Raw genomic sequence first — 21,319 nt, 5'->3', positions numbered from 1 at the left:
TGAATTAATTAACTTTCATTTTTACTGCATTGAGTTAAACAGTACGGGTGGAATTTAGCCACTTGGCGTCCATTTTAAGTGGTGTATATTGTGTATACAATTCAACAGATAAACCCTGCATGATAAAATGCTAATAATGATATAAAGTCAGTCAGTACGTCTGAAGTCAGAACTCAGACCTGCGTGAATTATGGTGTATAAAGTTTCGCAGAAGGTGATGAGATGCTACAGCAGCTGCTCACAATGTGAGAAGGTTCAATTATGTTGTCAAAGTCAAGCGTAAACTTGACAGTTTAATGACGCAGATGGTTTGCAGAATGATGGCGACGGACGAGAGTTATTACCCGCTCGGAGACAGAAGGCTTTACTCTTAATTGACTTTCAATTCATCAGAAGTGAAGTGAACATTGAGGTGTTTGAGTTCTGTTGTCACATTCTCCGTTCTCACTAGACCCCTTTACTGATATATACGATACAGTACGTGAATCAGCCATACAGCTTTCCCTTTCTCACAGCTTTACAAGCCTGACTTGATGTAGAGTAAACTCCAGAAATATTGGCGTCCTTCAACAAAATGAGTGATATATCGACTTACCTTTAAACGACGTCATACACGTCGATCACGTCGTCGTTCCAAACACTTGTTAGCAACAAGCTAGCCAGCAAACTGTGATGAGTGAGGTATATTTTCTGCAGAACAGTGAGTACATTCAGTGTTACGGATTTAACAAGCGAATATATCTGTATGTTGTCAGTGTAACTCATTTAAATGTAAGAAGCACTGCTGTGTTTATTGTTGATGCTGTGAGCGGCCATGTGGATTCGATGTCACTTGCTGAACTCGGGAGTTGAGGAGACGTTTCCGGGTACTGTAGGCGTTTCCTAGTCGGAGGTTGGAAATTACAGCACAACATTAAACCTATGGGATTGCACTATACTATTTAAAATTTGTTTGTAGTAGTGTATTTTTCAATTATTGGCACCCCTACAAGTAATATTTGGTGAACAGTATTTTAAAACCTTAAAAGTTTTCTCAAGAGAACAGTCATATACTGTAGTTTGGAAAATTTGCGTTTGTTTATTGAACAATATCAATAATATTTTGAGATACACAGCTGTCTGTATATCTGAAATTCTTATTTAATTTTAGAGGTGAAGCGGTGCGGGAATAAACTCTCTCTTTTCAAATGATTTTGTTTGTAAAATGTTGATGCAACTCCAAACATCTTACAAAGTGGTGTATAAAGAGTTCTCGGTGAAACGCCAGGGCTGTTGTGAACGTATGAAGGTCCTATCTTTCTAAAGCAGTACTAGGTAATTGAGCAGACCCTCATTAAAACGAACCATGACCTTTTAAATTGATGCATTCTGAATTGATGCATTTTAAATTGATGCATTTTATCCCGTGTAGGCTTTACGTCTCCTGAAAAAGAAAGAAAAAAAGGAAATAAATGCTAAATATTTTAAACGCTAGCACCACCTACGCACTTGAAAACAGCTGTCAAGAAGAACTCAGTATTTCTGCAGGAGAAAAAAAATGCACATTTTGGAAGGGAGACAGAGGGAGGGGGGCATTAAATAAATACGCCTGGCATCTCTTGAAACCTCTGAAAACGTCGTCCTCCCACTCAGACTCAGCAGGCAGCGCAGTGCACACCTCACTCTCCCCCTCCGCACATTAAACCCTGAACTCGGTCCGGGGGCGTTTGTTTATCATGCTGTTTGTGCAGCATAAGCAACGATGCAGGGATGAAAGGAGCTGAAACGTCTCTCAGGCAGACCGAGACGGAGACCGAGACGGAGACAGACGCATCCTGCGGAGCTCTTTTTCACCACTCCACATCCCTGTGAGGAAAGAAATGCCACCAAAAAAAAAAAAACCCACCAAATAAATAAATAAATACAAAATAAATAAATAAAAATAGAACAAATCTACCGGTGAAAGTTAAAGCAGGTTCCACATGAAGATAAAAAAAATCACAAAAGCTAAATAAATAGTTTTTTAAAATAATCAGAATGTTTATGTTTTTCTCTGTGGTGAAGTTTCTATCTAAAAACCCACTTTTTAGAAGCTAGGAATCCTTAATTATCCAATGAACCATTAAGGAATCACTCAAGAACCTCTATACTTGAAGAAGGTTCAAGCAAGGAGGTGATGAAGCAGAGATACTGTAAATACTCTGAAGATTATTTTTCTATGACAGCACATCACCGTGTGTTTTATTCCTCTCATACCACAGCAATTTACCAACAAATACACTTAAAGTTACAGATTTACCTCTGAGTGTTACACAGCACTGACACTGGAGACTCCTTCCATACATAAGGAGTTAAATAAACATCTCCTTACTTTAAAAAAAAAAAACTTAAAACAACAACAATTTATTTAACCCATTTATTATTAGTGGAGCGTCCGCCGTACAAGTGTTACTATAGAAACGATAAGGTATTAGCGATAATGAGTGCATTAATATAAACCTATGATGCTTTAATTAATCAACACCTTCTGACCAATCAGAATCCAGAACACATAATTAGACCTAAAGGACCACGGTCAGTTTTCCTGAGGAGGGAAACATTACCAAGGGTACAAATGTTTCATGAATATTAGCGGTCAGAGATTTATTTTACGATGTCATCCATAAAGATAAGTTCAGATTCTCTATCCAACTAAAGCACAAGTTCTCAATCCTGGTCCTGGAGAACCCTGCTCCCAACACTAATATGTGCAGGACGCTAAGTTCTCCAGGGTTGAGAACCTGTGAACTAAAGGATGAAGGTGCTATCCAGAATGATTTGCACATCCGATGCTGTCCAGCAGGTGGCAATCTGCCTCTCCGTGGTGTGAGAACATGTGCTGGAGGTGATAAGGAACCTGCAGTGTTGTCATAGCACTGAGGGTCGCTCGAGAGCCTCGTGTATGATTCATGTTGACACACTGAGGCTCAATCTGGGTCTGTGAGGAACTGCCTCCAGTCTGCTCCCTCCATCTGCTCTCAGCCTCCAGCACGAGGAGTCGAGGAGCATCATCAGGAGGAGGGCTGAAGAGGACAATGATGATGATGAGGATGGATTTGTGAAGAAGGTGTGGATGATAGCACTGTGGACTTCACTAATGTGACAGTAGTATTGACACTAATAGGAAATACTGAGAAAGCACCATCACTGATGTTCCACTGGAGAAATGTGCTGAAGCTGTCTACTCCATGATGCACCATGGATAAACCGTGATGGTCAGGACCTCAGGTTCCCTAAAGGCTTCTCTCTCTCTCTCTCTCTCTCTCTCTCTCTCTCTCTCTCTCTCTCTCTCTCTCCCCATGTCCAGACTGCTAAAGCCAAGGTGACAGAAAGTCTATACATGAAGAAGAAGCTGCTTGGTCTTCACCAGCGAAAAAAAAACATCATATTAAATTTAAAAGGGTTTAGTGTCCAGAGCTTTCAGGTGACTTCACGTAAAAATAAATTAATTGTGGAAACAAATTGTGGAAACAATCAACTATTACAAAAACAAACAAACAAAATAAAAGTTCCCATTAGATCCAAAAAGGGGTTTTCAGCTTGATGCCATCGGAGAACCCTTTTAAATTGCACAAAGATCATTTTACTCTCAAATTCTTTAGAGAACCATCTATGTACGGTTGCTTTAAAGAACCCACAAATGGTTCTTCACAGCAGTCCCACAAAGAACCGTGCTATCATAAGTTCTCTAAAAACCCTTAGTCATTGCTTTAAGGAGCCAAAGTAAAGTTCTTAAGAATGGTGCCAGGAGAACCTTTTCCAGTCCCACAAAAAAGTTATAGGGTTCACTTTAACCTGTTAAGGGACGATACCTTGAAGAAACTGCTCTGAAGAACCCATAATGAACCATAAAAAGCTTCTTTAATCTCCTAAGAACCATACAGCTCAACTCAAGAACCCTATACAGTGAAAATGGTTCTTGACAAGAACACATGATGGCGTATGACTATAACATTCCACGTGTCTAAAACCACGTGTGTGTATACTGTATTTACTTGCTTCACGTCTGAGGTGACGCATCTGTAATGACGTCACTGGGTAGGTGAACAATTAGTAGGCCTATTTGAATGGAAATTAATTTAGTTAATTTTATAAATGAAAAGAAAGATTAGATTACAGCAAAAAAAAAAATCACTTTGTTTAATTTTTAAAACTATTAATGAAGAAGGCATTGAGATCTTCGCGCACAAACTCCCGAGGAAGTGGCGTCTAATCTAGTCTAATGTTTACATATTAACATATTCAACCCCAAAAAACGTGTTTATGCAGCAGCCAGCACTCTTTTATTTGATTTGATTTATTTTCTTTTAGAATCCGCACCGCCTTCCTGTCCCATTAAAGCTCGTGCAGCCCGGTGGGAAATAATCACGCAGTGAGTCAAATTCACTTTGCGCTGCGCCTCTCTCTCTCTCTCTCTCTCCCTCCCTCTCCCCCTCTCTCTGCGCCGTGCTTTTCTTCCCCCACACCATCAGTTCCTGTCTGCTAGAGGAACCGAATGCACCCTGTGTGAGCAGCAGCAGTAACAGTAACCAGACGCGCCTCTGGAGAACATCCGCGATGTGAGTGAAGGCGCCCGAACCGAACCGAACCGTGAAGAGGTGTTCTGCGTAAAAAAATAAATTAAAAAAAGCCAAACACAAAGGAGATGAGATGAGATGAGCTGAGAGGCGGTGGGAGCGGTGTCCGGGCGATGCGGTGCCTCCACACGCTGTCATGAAACCGGAGCGTCGCGGAGACTGAACGGGTCCGAGGTGCGGGACGAGATCCGGACCCGCAGCATTACCGGAATCCTCCCCTACACACACACACACACACACACACACACACACACATACACACACACACTTCCTTCTCATCACATCACGCAGCTCTAGAGAAAGTTTCCTGATGGCCCTCGTCATGGAACCTGTGAGCAAATGGAGTCCCAGTCAAGTGGTGGACTGGATGAAAGGTAAGGAAGGAATGGAGATTCATTCGGTTCTTTAAAACCTTCTCAGATTCGACGCACATCGATGTCGTTTTCACTCTGATCGGATTTGCGTGGTGCCTGAGAGGAGTCGCGTGCATACGTGTGATGTCGGTGTGAACAGGTGTGCGGTGGTTATGTCATGGGAACCAGTTCCACCATCCCGTTTCTAATCTCTCTCCCAGTTTACACTGCTGTCTCCCGGGCGCGTGATTTACCCTGAATACACTGATGCGTGAGTAAAATAATAATGATAATAATAATTTAAAAAAAAAACATGTTGGAAGTTAATGACAGGAAGCAGAGAGATAAATTAATTAATACACTAAATGAATGAATGAATAAATAAATAAATAAATTACAGACGTGCTCTTGCAGGCGCAGGTGAAAAGTGAAACATCAGCGTCGGTGGAAATTACGCAATAGCGCACTCGTGAGTGGGCGTGGCCTGTTCGACGTGAGAATAAACCGAGCTCTAGACATTCCCTTAGGGCACTCAAACATGTCTATTAAGCTTCAAGAACAGCACAAGCTCCTCCTCCACCTCCTCCTCCTGGATATCCCATGCTTCCTGAAGAGTTCAGATTGAAAGCATTTGATCCAGATGATAAAATAATGGGATTAACTGGAAATTCTGCCAGGAAATACTGGGATTCTGGATAAGCAACTGGAGAGATTTCCCATCAATCCCACACACACACACACACACACACACACACACACACACACACACACACACACACACACACAATAAAATGTTCTGTCCCATCCTGAACACGTTACTCAGGACATGTAGTTCATTTAAGATTAAAGTGAGAATTCTCGGACATTATCCACGTTTAACTTGCTATTTAAGTTTAAAACAAAACTTTATTTAATAGTAATAATAATAATAATAATAATAATAATAATTCTATTTCAGATGTTTAAAAGTTAAAAACAGAAATAAAGTAGCAAAAAATTAAGAAATTAAAATCGGAAAATAAATGCGAACAGCGACTGGAAAAAAATGATAATAAAACACAAAAATATCTCATAAAAAGTGTGCAAAAACAGAATATTAATATTAAAATGAAATACAAAAGTGATTTCTGTGCTTATTTACATATTTATTCATTAGTGTGTAATCTTAGGGTAATAACGAGAGATTAGTTTAACCCAAATAAATGAAAAGATTGACAGAGATCCTATACTTTGAATCATTTATTCCAATCCCCCAAAAAATAAGCAGGAAAGTAAAATATTTTTATTCTTTTTAGTTTGTATTTGGGATGTATAAAGCCAGCCCTCGCAGCGTTTTTGTTATTTTTGCATCATGTTTTTGTCCAGACCAGAGCGTGGCGTATTGACTTTGTGTCTTGTCAGTGTGTGTGATGTTGCCTGTAATAGCAGAGCGTTGTCTGTTTCTCTTTTTATTTATTATTTATTATGTAATGCGTCTTTAAAAGACAGCAAGACAGATTACATCATCGCTGCCAAAAATCCTATCTTTTAAAAAGTGGTTAATGGTGAAAAAACGGTTGTGAAGCTACAGTGGTGGTCAGGGATACTGTAGTGTGTGTGTGTGTGTGTGTGTGTGTGAGCAGCCACAGTCAGTGCATCTGTGAAAAAACAGGTGAGAAAGATGGTGACAGTTCAGAGCTAAAGCCTGGAGCAAGACACCCACACACCTGCTGTGTGTGTGTGTGTGTGTGTGTGTGTGTGTGTGTGTGTGTGTGTGTGTGTGTGTGTGTGTGTGTGTGTGTGTGTGTGTGTGCGTGCGTGCGTGCGTGCGTGTGTGTGTGGGTGGATGCTTATTCTCACTTATTTTACTCTAAGCACTGGGGCTGCATTACAGAGAAGCTTCTTTCACAGGAGTTGATGTTGGTGTATCAGAGATGTTCAGGGTCTGTGTCATTCACATGGGAATTTCCCGGGACATTTTCCGTGCCATGTCCTCTGAGTTCTCCAGTTTCTTCCTACATCCCAAAAAAATGGTGGATTCTGTATTGACATTTGATGTGTGTGTGTGTGTGTGTGTGTGTGTGTGTGTGTGTGTGTGTGTGTGTGTGTTGGGGGTGGGTGAGGGGGTGGGTTGGGTTTCAGGGTGTATTCTCTGGAATACTCAGGCCCGTTATTCCTTGGATAGACTCTGGATCCACCACCACCCTGGACAAGATAAAGCACTTAATGACGATGAAAAACTTAATTAGATCAGAATAAAAATGGGTTAATGAGCATCCTGGGAATTTCCCAGGAATTGTATTGGGTTCAGTTTTTGAAAGCGTGAGCTTCTGAACAGGGCTAAACATTCTCTCTCTCTCTCTCTCTCTCTCTCTCTCTCTCTCTCTCTCTCTCTCTCTCTCCCTCACTTCATACTATATATATATATGTAAAAGCAGTGGCTTTAATCCGAGCTCTTTCGTCTGTATCGTAATGTCGTGTGTCGGGAGAAATGATGACGCTGATGAAAAAGCTGTTCTGAGAGAGCGAGAGAGAGAGAGAGAGAGAGAGCGAGAGAGAGATGTTTGTGTGGTTGTGATGAAGAAGCCATTGTTGGATATGAACAAGTTGTGCGTCTGTGGCTCATGATGGGTTGGAGTGTGTGAGTCAGACAGCCACTGTGCGCTTGAGAGATCAGTGTGTGTCGTGTTCAGCCTCGAGCCTACACATTACACTCAGCCAGCACAGCGTTACTTAACGAGGCCAACAGAAAAACAGGACTAGCTCTGAAATGCTACGTCTTCCTCACAAACTAAACATTCGCTCCCGTGCATGAAGAACGTTCACTTATGGAAAAACTCCATTCGTAAAAGCTTCCGTGAGGACGGGATTTTCCTTCTGCACAATTCCTCTCATTATATATTTACATCTATTTATTTATTTATTCATTTATTTGTTTATGCATTTGCCAGATGCTTTTATGCAAAAGAACATGCTAGCTAAACAATTATGATATGTTAACAAATCCAAGACAGTACCTGTCCTGAATTAAGTTCCAGAGTATTAAGAGACCCAAACATGGATGTGTGGGTGGAGTTAGAAGTATCACAGATCATTGATTGGTCAAATGCAATCATCACGAGTCCAAAAAGCATCCCAAAGTTCATATTTCTGTACTAAATATGCTCTTAAACAAAGAGTTCCTCAAACGTTCTAAAGGTTCTAGAGAACCATTTTAGTAATATCACAAGACCGTATACCACAATTTATTCAACACAAACAACTTTTTAGAACGTAGCCTAGCGAGGTACAATGGCTTTTCTAAGAGTTCGGTTCTATCAGACAACATTCCCATCAAGTACATTCGAGAACCTGGAAGGTTCCGCTGCAGTAAGAGGTGAAACAACTCATAAAGTTTCTACTGTTTGTGTTTGCTATAAAAAAATAAACAGCGTCGCATGGATATGATGTCATTATTCCACGACCCTCAAGAACCCCTCCTACTGTTACAGGAGCTCTTTAATGGATCATTGGATAAGTAATGCTTCATTGCCTCATGAAATTGCTCTTCTTGGAACCCTTTCTGAGCGGGAAACACTTTGTTGTAGGGTTCTACACGGACTGTTTAAGGATTCTAAATGAATGCCCTGATTTTTCGGAGTGTTCCCTTTTAGTGATGGGAAACAGACACAGGTTTAATTGGATAATTAACAGTTTGTCACCTCCTAAAGTGGTTCAACTTGTTAAGGAAGCTCTCTGTGATAGGATTTGACATAGAACCATTAGGGGTTCCCTAAGAGTACAACCCAAAGAAACCCTAAGCGTTCTAAATTTTTAAGAGTGTACAGTTTTGTGATTTTGGGTTTATTTAATAATTACAGGTCCTTAGCCTCCTACACGGGTTTAGGTTATGTTATGGAAACACTGCTGTATGATTTCTTTAAGGGTTCTCCTAGAAGTACAACCACAGAACCTCTAAGGTCCTAAACATTCGGACTGTACTGTTATGTGATGGAGAACTGACACAAGAACTTGACCAGAGTTCATTTGAGTTCTTAAATTAAGCGTTCTTAGCTTGAAAAATGGTTCTGTTGTAGGATTCTAGCTTTTAAGGGTTCCCCTAGATGGACAAATGAAGCACCCTTAAGGGTTCTGTGTACCATTTTGTGATAGAAAATTGAGATAAAGAGACTCAACCAGGGTTAATTGTTGTATAATTGCATAATTAGGGGTTCTTAACTTTCTAAAAGGATTCTTTTTGGAAGAATTGATGAGAGGGGAAACACTGTTGTAGGATTCTAGAGGTTCTCCAGAGGGACAACCCAAAGAACCTGTACTGTATATCTATGTCTGTGTCTGTTAGGGTGAAAGAGTGTCGCAGTATGTGATGGGAAACAGACACGGAGACTCAACCCGGGTTAAGTGGATAATTAAGGGTTTGTAGCTTCCTAAAAGGGTTCTACTTGGAACCACTTCAAAGACACAGAAATCTAAACACTTTGTTGTAGGATTCTACACAGAGTTTTTAAGGGTTCTCCTAGAGCTGTAAAGCTCCGTGAAAGTAAGAATCGAATGAATGCATCTTAGCATAATGAATTTCTCACGCGCTTTTCCAAACCCTTAAAGCTCAATGTAAAATGATTAAAAGTGAAGGGTTCTCTCAACCGTGGAACTTTCACACTATATAAAACCCTTATCTGCATTCAGCAATTAATAAGCACTTGAACGTGGAGGACGAGGATGAGGAGAGGAACCGGACGCTGCATGGGGTTTAATGAGAACAGCGAGAACGATGGTGCTCTCTAATCACGACACAGCAGCAGCAGAACCCGAGATCAGACACGGCACACTGGGATAAATAAAATGAGACAGAAGAGACAGGAGTGAGCAGGAACCGTTGGACGCTTGCCGTGGTCTTGAAAACACAATCTGATTTTTGGCAGCGAGTGAACCGTGAAGAGACAAAGAAGAGAAAGAAAGCGAGAGAAAAGAAGAGCTTTCCCCTGAACAGACCTCCTCCTCCTCCTCCCTGTCCTCTCTGGCGTCCCTCAAGGTTTCCAGTCGTGGTTCTGTCGCTCAGGTTTTCAAGGCCTCCTACTCATCCGTGCTTTTGTTCTCGCGGCTCTGAAGTGCACCGTGCTGGATCAGGAGGTCTGATTGAAATTCATACGGAGGAGAAGAGGGTGAGGCGTGCTCTCTGTATGTGGGGGGAACACAGTAAGGGTTCTGGCAGAAGTAATGCGGGTCTGAGAGATCCATGGGTACAGTGGGAAAAAAGCAGCTCTAAACGGTTTAAACGTCAGATAAAATGTTGTTGAGGAGGAAGAGGAGGAAGAGGAAGAGGAAGAGATGGAAGAGGAAGATGAGGAAGAGGACGGTGAGGAACATGAGGAAGAGGTGGAAGATGAAGATGAGGAAGAGAAGGAAGAGGAGGAAGAGGAAAACGAGGAAGACGAAGAAGAGGAAGATGCACAAACATACGTATACTTTCAAGCAAAACACAAGTGTAACACAAGAACTAACGCAGATTTAGATTTCCGTGGCAGTTGCTTAGGCATTTATGTGTAACAATAAAATACGTACTCGATTACATCGATTGAATAAATGTAGCACTCGACTGTGTTTACAGTGCCGTGTGTAAGTATTCACACCCACCACATTTTCTTATGTTACAACCTGGAACAGAAATGTACTTCACTGCCATGAATCTACACAAAATATCAAAGCGAAGGGAAAATTAATAAAGTTTGAAAAATGATTGACAAAGAAATAAAATGTAAAAAACAATGTGTGCTTGCATGTCGGTCCGTACAGGAGTGTTTTTACTGCTTGTGATTGTTGCGGCCAAAAACGCTTCATTTTGCTGCGGATTTTTTTTCTTGTGATGCAACGTTTTTGTGCGTTATTTCGTGGAAAACGACTCGGATCTGAGAAATCGCGTTCGCACGGAAATGTTCTGCGTGCTCTTTCACAGTGATGTTTGCTGGTAAACGAGACCCTTTAGATGTACTTGTGTCGAATGCGCGTCGGGATGACGTCACATGAAGCGTGTCGGCCCGAACCTTTTGGAAAAATTGCAAGCTCCTCTGGATATCGCACAGTTTGCTCGATTTTGCGTTCATTTCTTCGATCGCAAAATTGCGTAATCCTGTAGGGACCGACTCACGTATTCACCTCTAAATGAGTTCAGGTGACAAAATGAGTCGAATGGAGTCGACCTGCGTGCAATTAAAAGTCGTTTTCACGCCTGCGATACGATTGTTGAAGTGTGAAGCGGTCTGGAGAACCGATCCCGAAACAGAAAAATTACGGTAACAGTTGTGTAAGTAGTTGTGTAATTTGTCTTTGCCGTCTTTAGTATTTCATATGAGCAAGTGTGCCTTAATCCTGTGGGAGCTGGAATGAAACATTTGGTGACTCAGTGGCATTCTGTGTGTGTGTGTGTGTGTGTGTGTGTGTGTGCGAGTGTGTGTGCGAGTGTGTGAGTGGATTACTGAAATGACTTTACAGTCTAATCTGTATTTTAGTCCGCAGTTTCTCCTGCTTCGTCTGATAAACGTTTAATCTCCTGCTCACTTGTGAGACACTTTGCATTGACACCACGGTGCTGCTGAATCCTGGATCCTGATTGGTCAGAAGGTGTTGACTAATTCTCTCTAACCGCAGCTCTGACAATAGTGCAGGTTTATTACTGTATTAACGTTCTGATACGTTATCATTTCTATAGTAATGGCTCGTTCACAGGGACGTGTACAGGTGGACATCGTAAACAGGTGTTATTATTAGAAATGGTTGACGTGGTGAAGCTTTTCTGTAAAGAGATATTTATTTAATATTTACGGAAGGAGCCACACACACACACACACACACACACACACACACACACACCGTTTTATTCTTGACTTGTCCTCTTTATTTTGTCCTGAGGGGGACGCAAGGCTTGAACATCTCGACAGAAGGATGGAACGGCGAATAAAGACGCAGGATCAGGAGCGATTTACTCTAAACACGCTTTTGTTTTTCTATCATCGTGAGGACCTTCTTCTGACACAATCGTTCCTTCCATATCCTATCATATCCATAGCAGCTTTTGTACCTTTTTTTAAAGAAGAATTAAGATTCGAAAACCCTAAATCGTTCTTCACTCGGTTCTTCAAGGGGAATACAGATAACAGGGGGCGTTATTAGAACATTTATTAAGTAGAAATCAGGTTCTAAGAAGGTTAAACTGAAATTAGGCTCCAGATCGTCCTTGAAGCTTTACAGTGCTGGTATAATACAGCCTAGGGACGTTTTGATTCGAAGGTTGGATTGTAAACGTTCAGAAAACGTTCTGCTAACCTAAAACTCTTACTGAGGAAAGTTCTATGAAGAACCCTAGAACATATTTCCTAATCAGAGCGGGTTCCAAGTAGAACACTGTTAGGAAGCATTAAAGACGTAGTGAGGAACTTTTTTTTTTCTTCCTTAACATCTTCATTCTAACTCATTTCTGTTCACACACACACACACACACACAGAAAACACACACACCGTAGGCGAATGCATTTTGAATATTCCAAGCGTGACCAGGGTGTGTGCTCAGGCGTGCATGAATACAATATCATATTTCACATGTCATGTGGTATGTATGTGTGTGTGTGTGTGTGTGTGTGTGTGTGTGTGTGTGTGTGTGTGAGTGTGTGCAGGCCAGTTCTTTTTCTTTTGCTGTGTTTAGCTCTGCAGTTTCCATAAAGCTATATTTAAAAGCGACGCTGTTTTTGCTGATCACAGATCGTCTTTATCGCAAAGTCGATACACAGAACCGAAGCCAAGCGCTTGGCTGGAGAACCGGGTTCTAATTAAAGACTTTTTTTTTCCCCCTGACATAACAGCACTTTTTATTCTAATTCTCTTTACTGTTGGAATAGAGACACAGATAGAGAACAGGGAGGCTGAATGTTCTCTGTATATTGAAGAACACACACACACACACAGAGTTCTGCACACGCAGGTGCGTGGGTGTGAGGTTTGGCCCCGAGTGAATTTTCCCTCTGGTATGAGTGTGTAAAACAGTGTGTTTATGTGTGTTTGTGGGAGTAAAGTGTGTGAGTCAGCTCTGAGTCACAGTATAGGACAGTACAGTGCAGTACAGACAGAGAGACATCCAACACACACACACACACCCACACACACACACACATAACACGACAACATGTAGGACGTACCTCCTTATTCTGTGAGTTCAGTCGATTTCTTCTAGATCTGAATATCAAACACTTCATGAAAGAAATACTCGATACATTTTCATCCAGACCTTCAAAGGACTTGTTTACAAATATTACAGATTATTACTCTATTGATTATTAATTACTCTATTTATTGGATGTCTGATCGATTGTAGTAAAAATTGTTTCATGAGAAACAGTACAATCACTGTGGAATTAAGAGAATAAAAAGTAAAAGAAAATATTCCTTTCATGCATAAATGATTTAAAATAAAACCAGAATCCAGATTCTTTAGAAACAAATTAACAAATTATGTTATAACTACAACTGAGACACGTTTACTGAATAAATTCCTCGATGCACGTTAAAAAAGTCACGTGACTTTGCCTCAACTTTCCCTGTTGTGGATGTGTGTGTGTACAGTATACTGTGAGTAATTTAAATGTAAGAAGTGCTGCTATGTTTACTGCTGATGCTCTGAGCGGCCATGTTGATTTGACGTCACATGCTGAACTCAGGCTTGAGAAAACCAATCCCGCGTTCCTGAGTAGGAATTCCGAGTGGAGTTAAAAACACTTGGTCTGAGGTCAGAAATGACGAGTTACGGTCTTCAGTCAAATGCAGAAGCAGTACAGAGCGTGAGGACGATGGAGCTGAGCGCTCAGAGCAGTATCAGTGAGCGTGATCTTTAAAACCGAGCCGTACCTCAAGCATACGGTCACGAGCATAGTATAGACACTGATGATGGGAATCTCATGTGTGTCAGTGCTCAGTGCTCGCTGAACTGGAGTGCTCTCTCTCTCGCTCTGTCTCTCACTCTCTCTCACTCTGTCTCTCTCTCTCTCACACTCTCTCTCTCTCTCACACTCTCTCTCTCTCACGCACGTGTGAGAGTTTCTCTGCACGCTCCCCTCACTGCATGCAGTTCACGCAGTGTGTATTAGTTTTGTAGAAACTGAAAGTGGAACTTTCATATATTCTAGATTCATTATACGTAAATGAAATATTTCAAGCCTTTTTGTTTTGTTTTAATCTCGATGATTACAGCTTACGGAAATCAACAATCCAGTATCTCAAAATATTAGAATAAAGAATTTATAATACAGAAATGTCGACCTTGTGAACAGTATGTTAATTTATGCGCTGATACTCGGTTAGGGTTTTAACCCTTTTGCAGGAAGTGCTGCAACAGTGCGGCGTGGCATGGAGGTGATCAGTATGTGGCACTGCTGAGGTGTTCTGGAAGCCCAGGTTGCTTTGATAGCGGTCTTCAGCTCGTCTGTATTGTTGGGTCTGGTGTCTCTCGTGGATTCTCTATGGGGTTCGGGTCAGGAGAGTCGGCTGGACAATCAAGCACAGTAATACCATGGTCACAAACCAGTCACTAGAAGTTTTGGCACTGTGAGCAGGTGCCGTGTCCTGCTGGAGAAGGAAATCAGCATCTCCATAAAGCTCGTCAGCAGACGGAAGTATCCATGAAGTATCTAAAATCTCCTGGTAGACGACTCTCGACTTGGGAAAACACAGTGGACCAACACCAGCAGATGACATGGCACCTCCAATCATAACTGACTGTGGAAACTTCACACTGGACTTCAAGCAGCTTGGATTCTGTTCCTCTCCACTCTTCCTCCAGACTCTGGAACCTTGATTTCCAAATGAAATGCAACGTTTACTTTCATCTTCCCCGTGCTTGTGTGTGTACTGAACCAGACTGAGAGATTAAAGCCTCAGGAAACGTTCACAGGTGTTTGGAGTTAATATCTGATTAGAGTCTCCTCAGGTCGATATTTCTGTATTATAAATTCTTTATTCTGATATTTTGAGATACTGGATTGTTGATTTCCGTGAGCTGTAATCATCGAGATTTTTTAAAAAAAAAGGATTGAAATATTTCACTTTATGTGTAATGAATGTAGAATATATGAAAATTCTACTTTTTGAATTAAATTACAGAAAAAAAACTTCCTGTGTTCATTTGACTAGTTTTCTTTTCATCCCAGGCTTTGTGTTTTCTGAATAGCTGGCTTTGCCTCCACAAATAATGCTGTGTTTACTTATAATACTGCTGCATTGTGTGTGTGTGTGTGTGTGTGAGAGAGAGAGAGAGAGAGACAGAGAGAGAGAGTGGTAAATGATGCCTCAGCTGCATTAATAATAGACCACACAGAGGAATTAATCGGATAATGCTTGGCCATGAGCAGAGGGATGTTCTAGTCTCAGGCGTTTTGTGCGTGAGAGAGAAATAAATACTGTTTACATTGGCTCCGTGTTCTACTCGATGCTAGAACCTGATGCCCTGACTGTGATAAATAATTCAGATTCACACCATTTCTCTCTCATTCTCTCTGTCATTCCCCTCTTGGGATTCTCCCCCCTCCCCTCTTCTCTCCATCGACCACGTTTATGCAGCTACGAGCCACAATTAGCAGCAAATTAACACACGGTTCCACAAATGAACACACGGTTCCATGCCGTTAACTCCCCGAATCCACTCTGAAAGTCACAGTGAAAGCGTGCGGCGGAAACAGAAAGACTCTAATCACCATAAATCATCTGCCGTGTTAGACAAAACATCGAATTAAACCTCAGCAGGAGAACATCATCACAACACCACTATCATAACTGAGACGTGTCCCAAAGCCAAGTGTTGTTTAATGTGCATCGGTTTAATGGAGGTACGAGAGGTAGAACCCTTGTTTTGGAAGGTAATTATCCAAAGAACCCTTTTTTTGTGTAGTAACTGAGTAAGTGTGCAGTACACACTCCAAAGGTTTGCTCTTTAGTTTCTCCTTTATTATCTAGAACCTGTCAGGAGTTTCACATTTAGCTAGCATAGTACTTGGTAGATTATTAGAGGTTCTTTAAGGGTTCTTCAAGGGTTCAGTGGATATTTAAGTATCTTTGCTTCCAGTCAAGGTTCTGCTAGGAAACCTTTCTGAAGGAAACACTTTGTTGTAGAGTTCTACATAGAACCTTTCAGCTATCCTACAGAGAGACAACTGATGAAGCCTTCTAGAGTATGCTCTTTTATTTCCACGGGTTCCACAGACAGACAGATAGATAGATAGATAGATAGACAGGCAGACCAGCAGACAGAGAGACATTTAAATAGATAGATGGATAGATAGATAGAGAGATAGACAGATAGACAGATGGATTGTTATATAGACAGACAGACAGACAGATGGAGAGACAGATGGATAGTTAGATAGAAAGACAGACAGACAGATAAATAGTTAGACAGACAGATGGATAGTTAGATATACAGACAGACAGACAGACAGATAAATAGTTAGACAGACAGATGGATAGTTAGATAGACAGACAGACAGACAGATGGATAGTTAGATAGACAGATAAACAGACAGATGGATAATTAGATAGAGAAATAGACAGACATAAATAGTTAGATAGACAGACAGACAGATGGATAGGTAGAAAGACAGACAGACAGACAGATGAAAATATAGACAGATATATGGATTGTTAGATAGACTTACAGACAGATAAATAGTTAGACAGACAGATGGATAGTTAGACAGATGGACAGACAAACAGACAGACATATGGATAGTTAGATAGACAGACAGACAGATGAAAAGATAGACAGACAGACAGATGGATAGTTAGATAGACAGATGGACAGACAGACAGACATATGGATAGTTAGACAGATGGACAGACAGACAGACATATGGGTAGTTAGATAGACAGATGGACAGACAAACAGACAGACATATGGATAGTTAGATAGACAGACAGACAGACCGACTGACAGATAGATTTTTCTAGGCTCTAGTCAAACTTAAGTTCACACGAATACTCTGTGTCTGTAGATTAGACCTTAGTGATGAGTTCTGATAATAATCACACACACACACACACACACACACTCACACACACACACACACACACACACACACACACACTCACACACACACAGGCGTCTGAGACTTGCCTTATGCTGGATGAACAGTTGCTGTGGCGATATGGTGGGGTGGAGATATGAAGGCATTAAACAGACTGACAGGAATGCCACAGGCTGCTGACAAATGGCGTCTGCCAGTGTGTGTGTGTATGTGTGTGTGTGTGTGCGTATTTCTGTCTCACACACTTGTGGTCCAGTGACTGATGTTCTTTACAAAACCGTAGAACCACATTTGGACCCCGCGCCCCTCCCTGCTCTGATTTCTGACATTCCTTGGATCTAGAACGTTTTCATCCTGTGGCGTTCTCGGCCATGAGCAACAGTGTGTTTATTAATCTGATGTGTGTGTGTGTGTGTGTGTGTGTGTGTGTGTGTGTGTGTTCGGAGCACTTTTCTGCAGTGTGCTGTAACTGGAGGCTACGCAGAAATCAGTTCTTATTGTGTTTAAGGTAAATCAGTGTATGAGCTCAGAGTGTATGCTCCACGCCCCATGCCCCACTGTCCACTCTCCGCTCTCCATTGGGGTTAGGGTTAGCTACATTAGGGTTAGGGTTAGCTACAGTAGGGTTAGGGTTAGTTATATCAGGTTTAGAGTTAGCTATATTAGGGTTAGGGTTAGCTACATTGGTTTTAGGGTTAGCTATATTAGGGTTAGGGTTAGCTACATTGGGGTTAGAGTTAGCTATATTAGGGTTAGGGCTAGCTACATTGGTTTTAAGGTTAGCTATATTAGGGATAGGATTAGCTACAGTAGATGTTAGGGTTAGCTACATTAGGGTTAGGGTTAGCTACATTGTGATTAGAGTTAGCTATATTAGGGTTAGGGTTAGCTACATTGGTTTTAGGGTTAGCTATATTAGGGTTAGGGTTAGCTACATTGGGGTTAGAGTTAGCTATATTAGGGTTAGGGCTAGCTACATTGGTTTTAAGGTTAGCTATATTAGGGTTAGAGTTAGCTATAGTAGGGTTAGGGTTAGCTATATTAGGTTTAGGGTTAGCTACAGTAGGGTTAGGGCTAGCTACATTGGTTTTAGGGTTAGCTATATTAGGGTTAGGGTTAGCTATGTTGGGGTTAGGGTTAGCTACATTAAGGTTAGGGATAGGGTTAGCTACATTAGAGTTAGGGTTAGCTACATTAAACTGTATGTTAGGTCTTTCATCTATTCTTGCATTATTACGACATTAATAATAATCAATTATATGAATTATTACACAGAAATATTACGAGATAGCTACATAACTACATTTCACTGCTGAAGCCGCCACCATTTTGAATGTTACTGCACGGCACTGCAGCGGTCATGTGGTACAAGTCGGGGCTCTCCGAAAATTCCCAGTTTACCAGTTGTAATTCTGAGTTCTACAAGGACGTGAATGCTTTTTATGAGTCAGAATCTGGTATTTATGGTAATTTCGACATGGTGTACGTAAACGTTCTGTTTTGGGCTGATCTGGGGACAGTGCCTACTTTCTCAGCTTTAGCACTATAACGGAAGCAGCAGGAACCCGGTCTCAGAGCAGCGATAAGGTCATGACCTTGAAGGTTTAAGTTTCTTTAAAAGCTTTCTGATGAGATTACAAAGATCTGACAGGAAGTTAAACACATTAAAACTTCCTGAGGAGTGTGTAGCTGAGAACTGGCTGAAGTTCTGCTCACTCTGTTACATTAAACACCTGAATTTTTGTAAATCCTGTTTGGTTTTTTGTTTAAAATTGTATTTTTTTTTTAAATTACTCTTCAATTTTGTGTAGAAAACTTCCCTGTATGGCACAAAAACCTCAAACTCTCAACTTCATTTATATAACAGTAATATTTGTACATCTGTTCTGAAAACCCTTTTAAAGTTTTAACTATTTATTTTTAAGTAAAAAAAGGCCTGAAACAAACAAATAAATAAACAAACAAAAACAAATAGTCAGCAATTAATTATGCACATAAATAAATAAATAAAGTAGTAAATGTATCATTAGATAAATGAAGGAACTACATAATAAATTAATAATCAAAAATGTGCAGTAGTTCATTGTTGATTTTTCTGCAAAATTAAGTATGCAAACAAATAAATAGTATAGTATAAAAGAAGAAGACACAATGTTCTATACATTTTTCCATTTAAGTATATATTTACATACACCCTTTTATATCTGATTTGATTCTAGATTTAACTTTATAATAACTAACAAATAAATCACCTGATTTTTTCTCCCGTATCACTGAACTCTTTTTGTTAAACATTTAGAAACATTATAAACAATAACAACAACAACAACAACAACAACAACGTCTGGGTGTTTAATGAGTTTAATCTGGTCACGCTCCACTCGCTTATTAAAATCTCTTTTGTACAGTGTGTGAAAAGTGTGTGTGTTAAAGATAAGATAATAAATAAAGGTCGTTTTCTCTGTAGTAAGAACGTGCTGAGTCACAACAAACAAATAAGACCACAGTGGGCCATGAAGCCTGGGTCTCATCTGAATTCTGGATTGTGATTGGTCAGAAGGTGTTGATTAAATTTCTATAACAGCAGCTCTGACACTAGCGTAGGTTTATATTAATGCACTAGTTCTAATACAGTACGTTATCGTTTCTATAGTAACGGCTCATTCACACAGTAAGGAGATGTTTATTTAGCTTCTTATTTATGGAAGGAGTCTCCAGTGTCAGGGGTAAAGCTGTAAGTTTTCTGACATCTTCAGGACAGAGTTTCCGCTTCTTTGCATTAAATGTAACTATAAACAGATAAAAATTATGATGTGTCTTTCTTTCTTTCGTAAATAAAAAAATTATACTCTTGAAACAACACGGTAAAAAGTAATTCCGTCTCTGAAAGGACAGCGCTTTTATGGCTTGTAACAGAAAATCTTTTTAACAACAATAATGGATTTATTATATATTTATATATTTATATATATATTTTCCCACAGGACTGGATGACTGTCTGCAGCAGTACATTAAGAACTTTGAGCGAGAGAAAGTGGGAGGTGATCAGCTGCTCCGCATCACCCATCAGGAGCTGGAGGATCTGGGTGTGTCACGCATCGGCCACCAGGAGCTGATCCTCGAAGCGGTGGACCTGCTGTGTGCTCTGGTAGGAACTCTCGTCCCGTCCCCCCCCCCCCCCCCCCCCCACCCTTACATTTCTGCAGACTCAGCAGCTGTAGGCTAATCACAGTTAGCAGCAAATTAGCAACGTGTTACACGCTATTAAATACCAAAGTCACTAAAACACCACACGACAAAAACGTTTACATTTATTAATCCAGCAAGTTGTTTTTATCCAAACCCCTGTACAATTAGTGAGGAACCGAAGACATGCAAAAAAAACTTTATAATACTTTATATATATATATATATATATATATGAATAACTTTATATAGCGCCCATGCAGTTTGCACTAAATTGGGACAAAAATAACTCCTGAGATAAACTTTTATTGCTATTTAAAAAAAAACAAACCAACAAAAAGATTTGTTTAGCCTTTTATTCCATGCTTAATTTCATGAATTAGTTGACCTCTGTTTTTTATTGTGCCGTTAAAAGATAAAGAGTAAAAAGTCTGTTTTGGAGTTTTATAAATAAAATAAAAATATATATACATATTTAAATTTTGCTTTGAATACTGGATTCAAATCTGCACATACAGTAATAAACAATATAATGTTCAATATACTGAGAAATAAATTTAATAACCATACTATTACTAGTACTCCAAATGTACTTAAACCATTATTCTGGATTCTGATTGGTCACATGGTGTTGATTAATCTAACAATTCTAATACGTTATGGTTTCTATAATAACGGCTCATTCGTAGGGATTTGTACCGCGGACACTCCCCATAAACGGATGGGCCAAAGCGTGTAATTGTCAAAACGCTGAGTTTTCTGTAAGCCGATGTTTAGTAATATTTAAGGAAGGAGTCTCCAGTGTCAGCGCTGGGTAAAAACAGAATGACTAATAATTTGGGGTTTGTAGCACACACCTTTACGCATTTAATATACACACACTTGTAAATATAAATCAGTCATGGATAAGGGTTAAGGGTTCTCAGCGTCACTTTCTACTGGTTCTAATCGGGAAACACTGCCGTAGGGTTCTATGTAGAACATTTCTTCAAGGATTTCCTCAAAGGGACAAGCAGAAATGGTACAGTTAGAGAGTTGAGGTTCTTTGATTGATGAGGTGTGATGCGGAGATTCGAGATTGCATGACACAGAAAAATAAAGAACTAGTAAAGAACCGTGTTCATGACTTTCACTGTCCTCTAATTCC

General features: G+C 40.3%; 1 protein-coding gene across 2 annotated transcripts in view; it reads left to right on the top strand.

Moving 5' to 3' along the window:
• Positions 1 to 4,379: 4,379 nt before the first annotated feature.
• cnksr2a (connector enhancer of kinase suppressor of Ras 2a) overlaps positions 4,380 to 21,319 on the top strand; it is a 76,868-nt gene continuing 59,928 nt past the window's right edge. Inside the window, exons 1-2 of one of the 2 annotated variants that reach the window (XM_017453629.3) lie at positions 4,380 to 4,969; positions 19,971 to 20,134. In XM_017453629.3, the coding sequence (XP_017309118.1) occupies positions 4,906 to 4,969; positions 19,971 to 20,134 (228 nt within the window). In that variant the 5' untranslated portion in view covers positions 4,380 to 4,905. The remainder of the gene's footprint in view (positions 4,970 to 19,970; positions 20,135 to 21,319) is intronic. The other variant, XM_017453631.3, reaches the window with a different exon arrangement.

Source organism: Ictalurus punctatus, chromosome 23 (genome assembly GCF_001660625.3).
Source record: "Ictalurus punctatus breed USDA103 chromosome 23, Coco_2.0, whole genome shotgun sequence".
Classification (NCBI taxonomy): Eukaryota; Metazoa; Chordata; class Actinopteri; order Siluriformes; family Ictaluridae; genus Ictalurus; species Ictalurus punctatus.
This window is presented reverse-complemented; position numbering and strand designations above follow the sequence as displayed.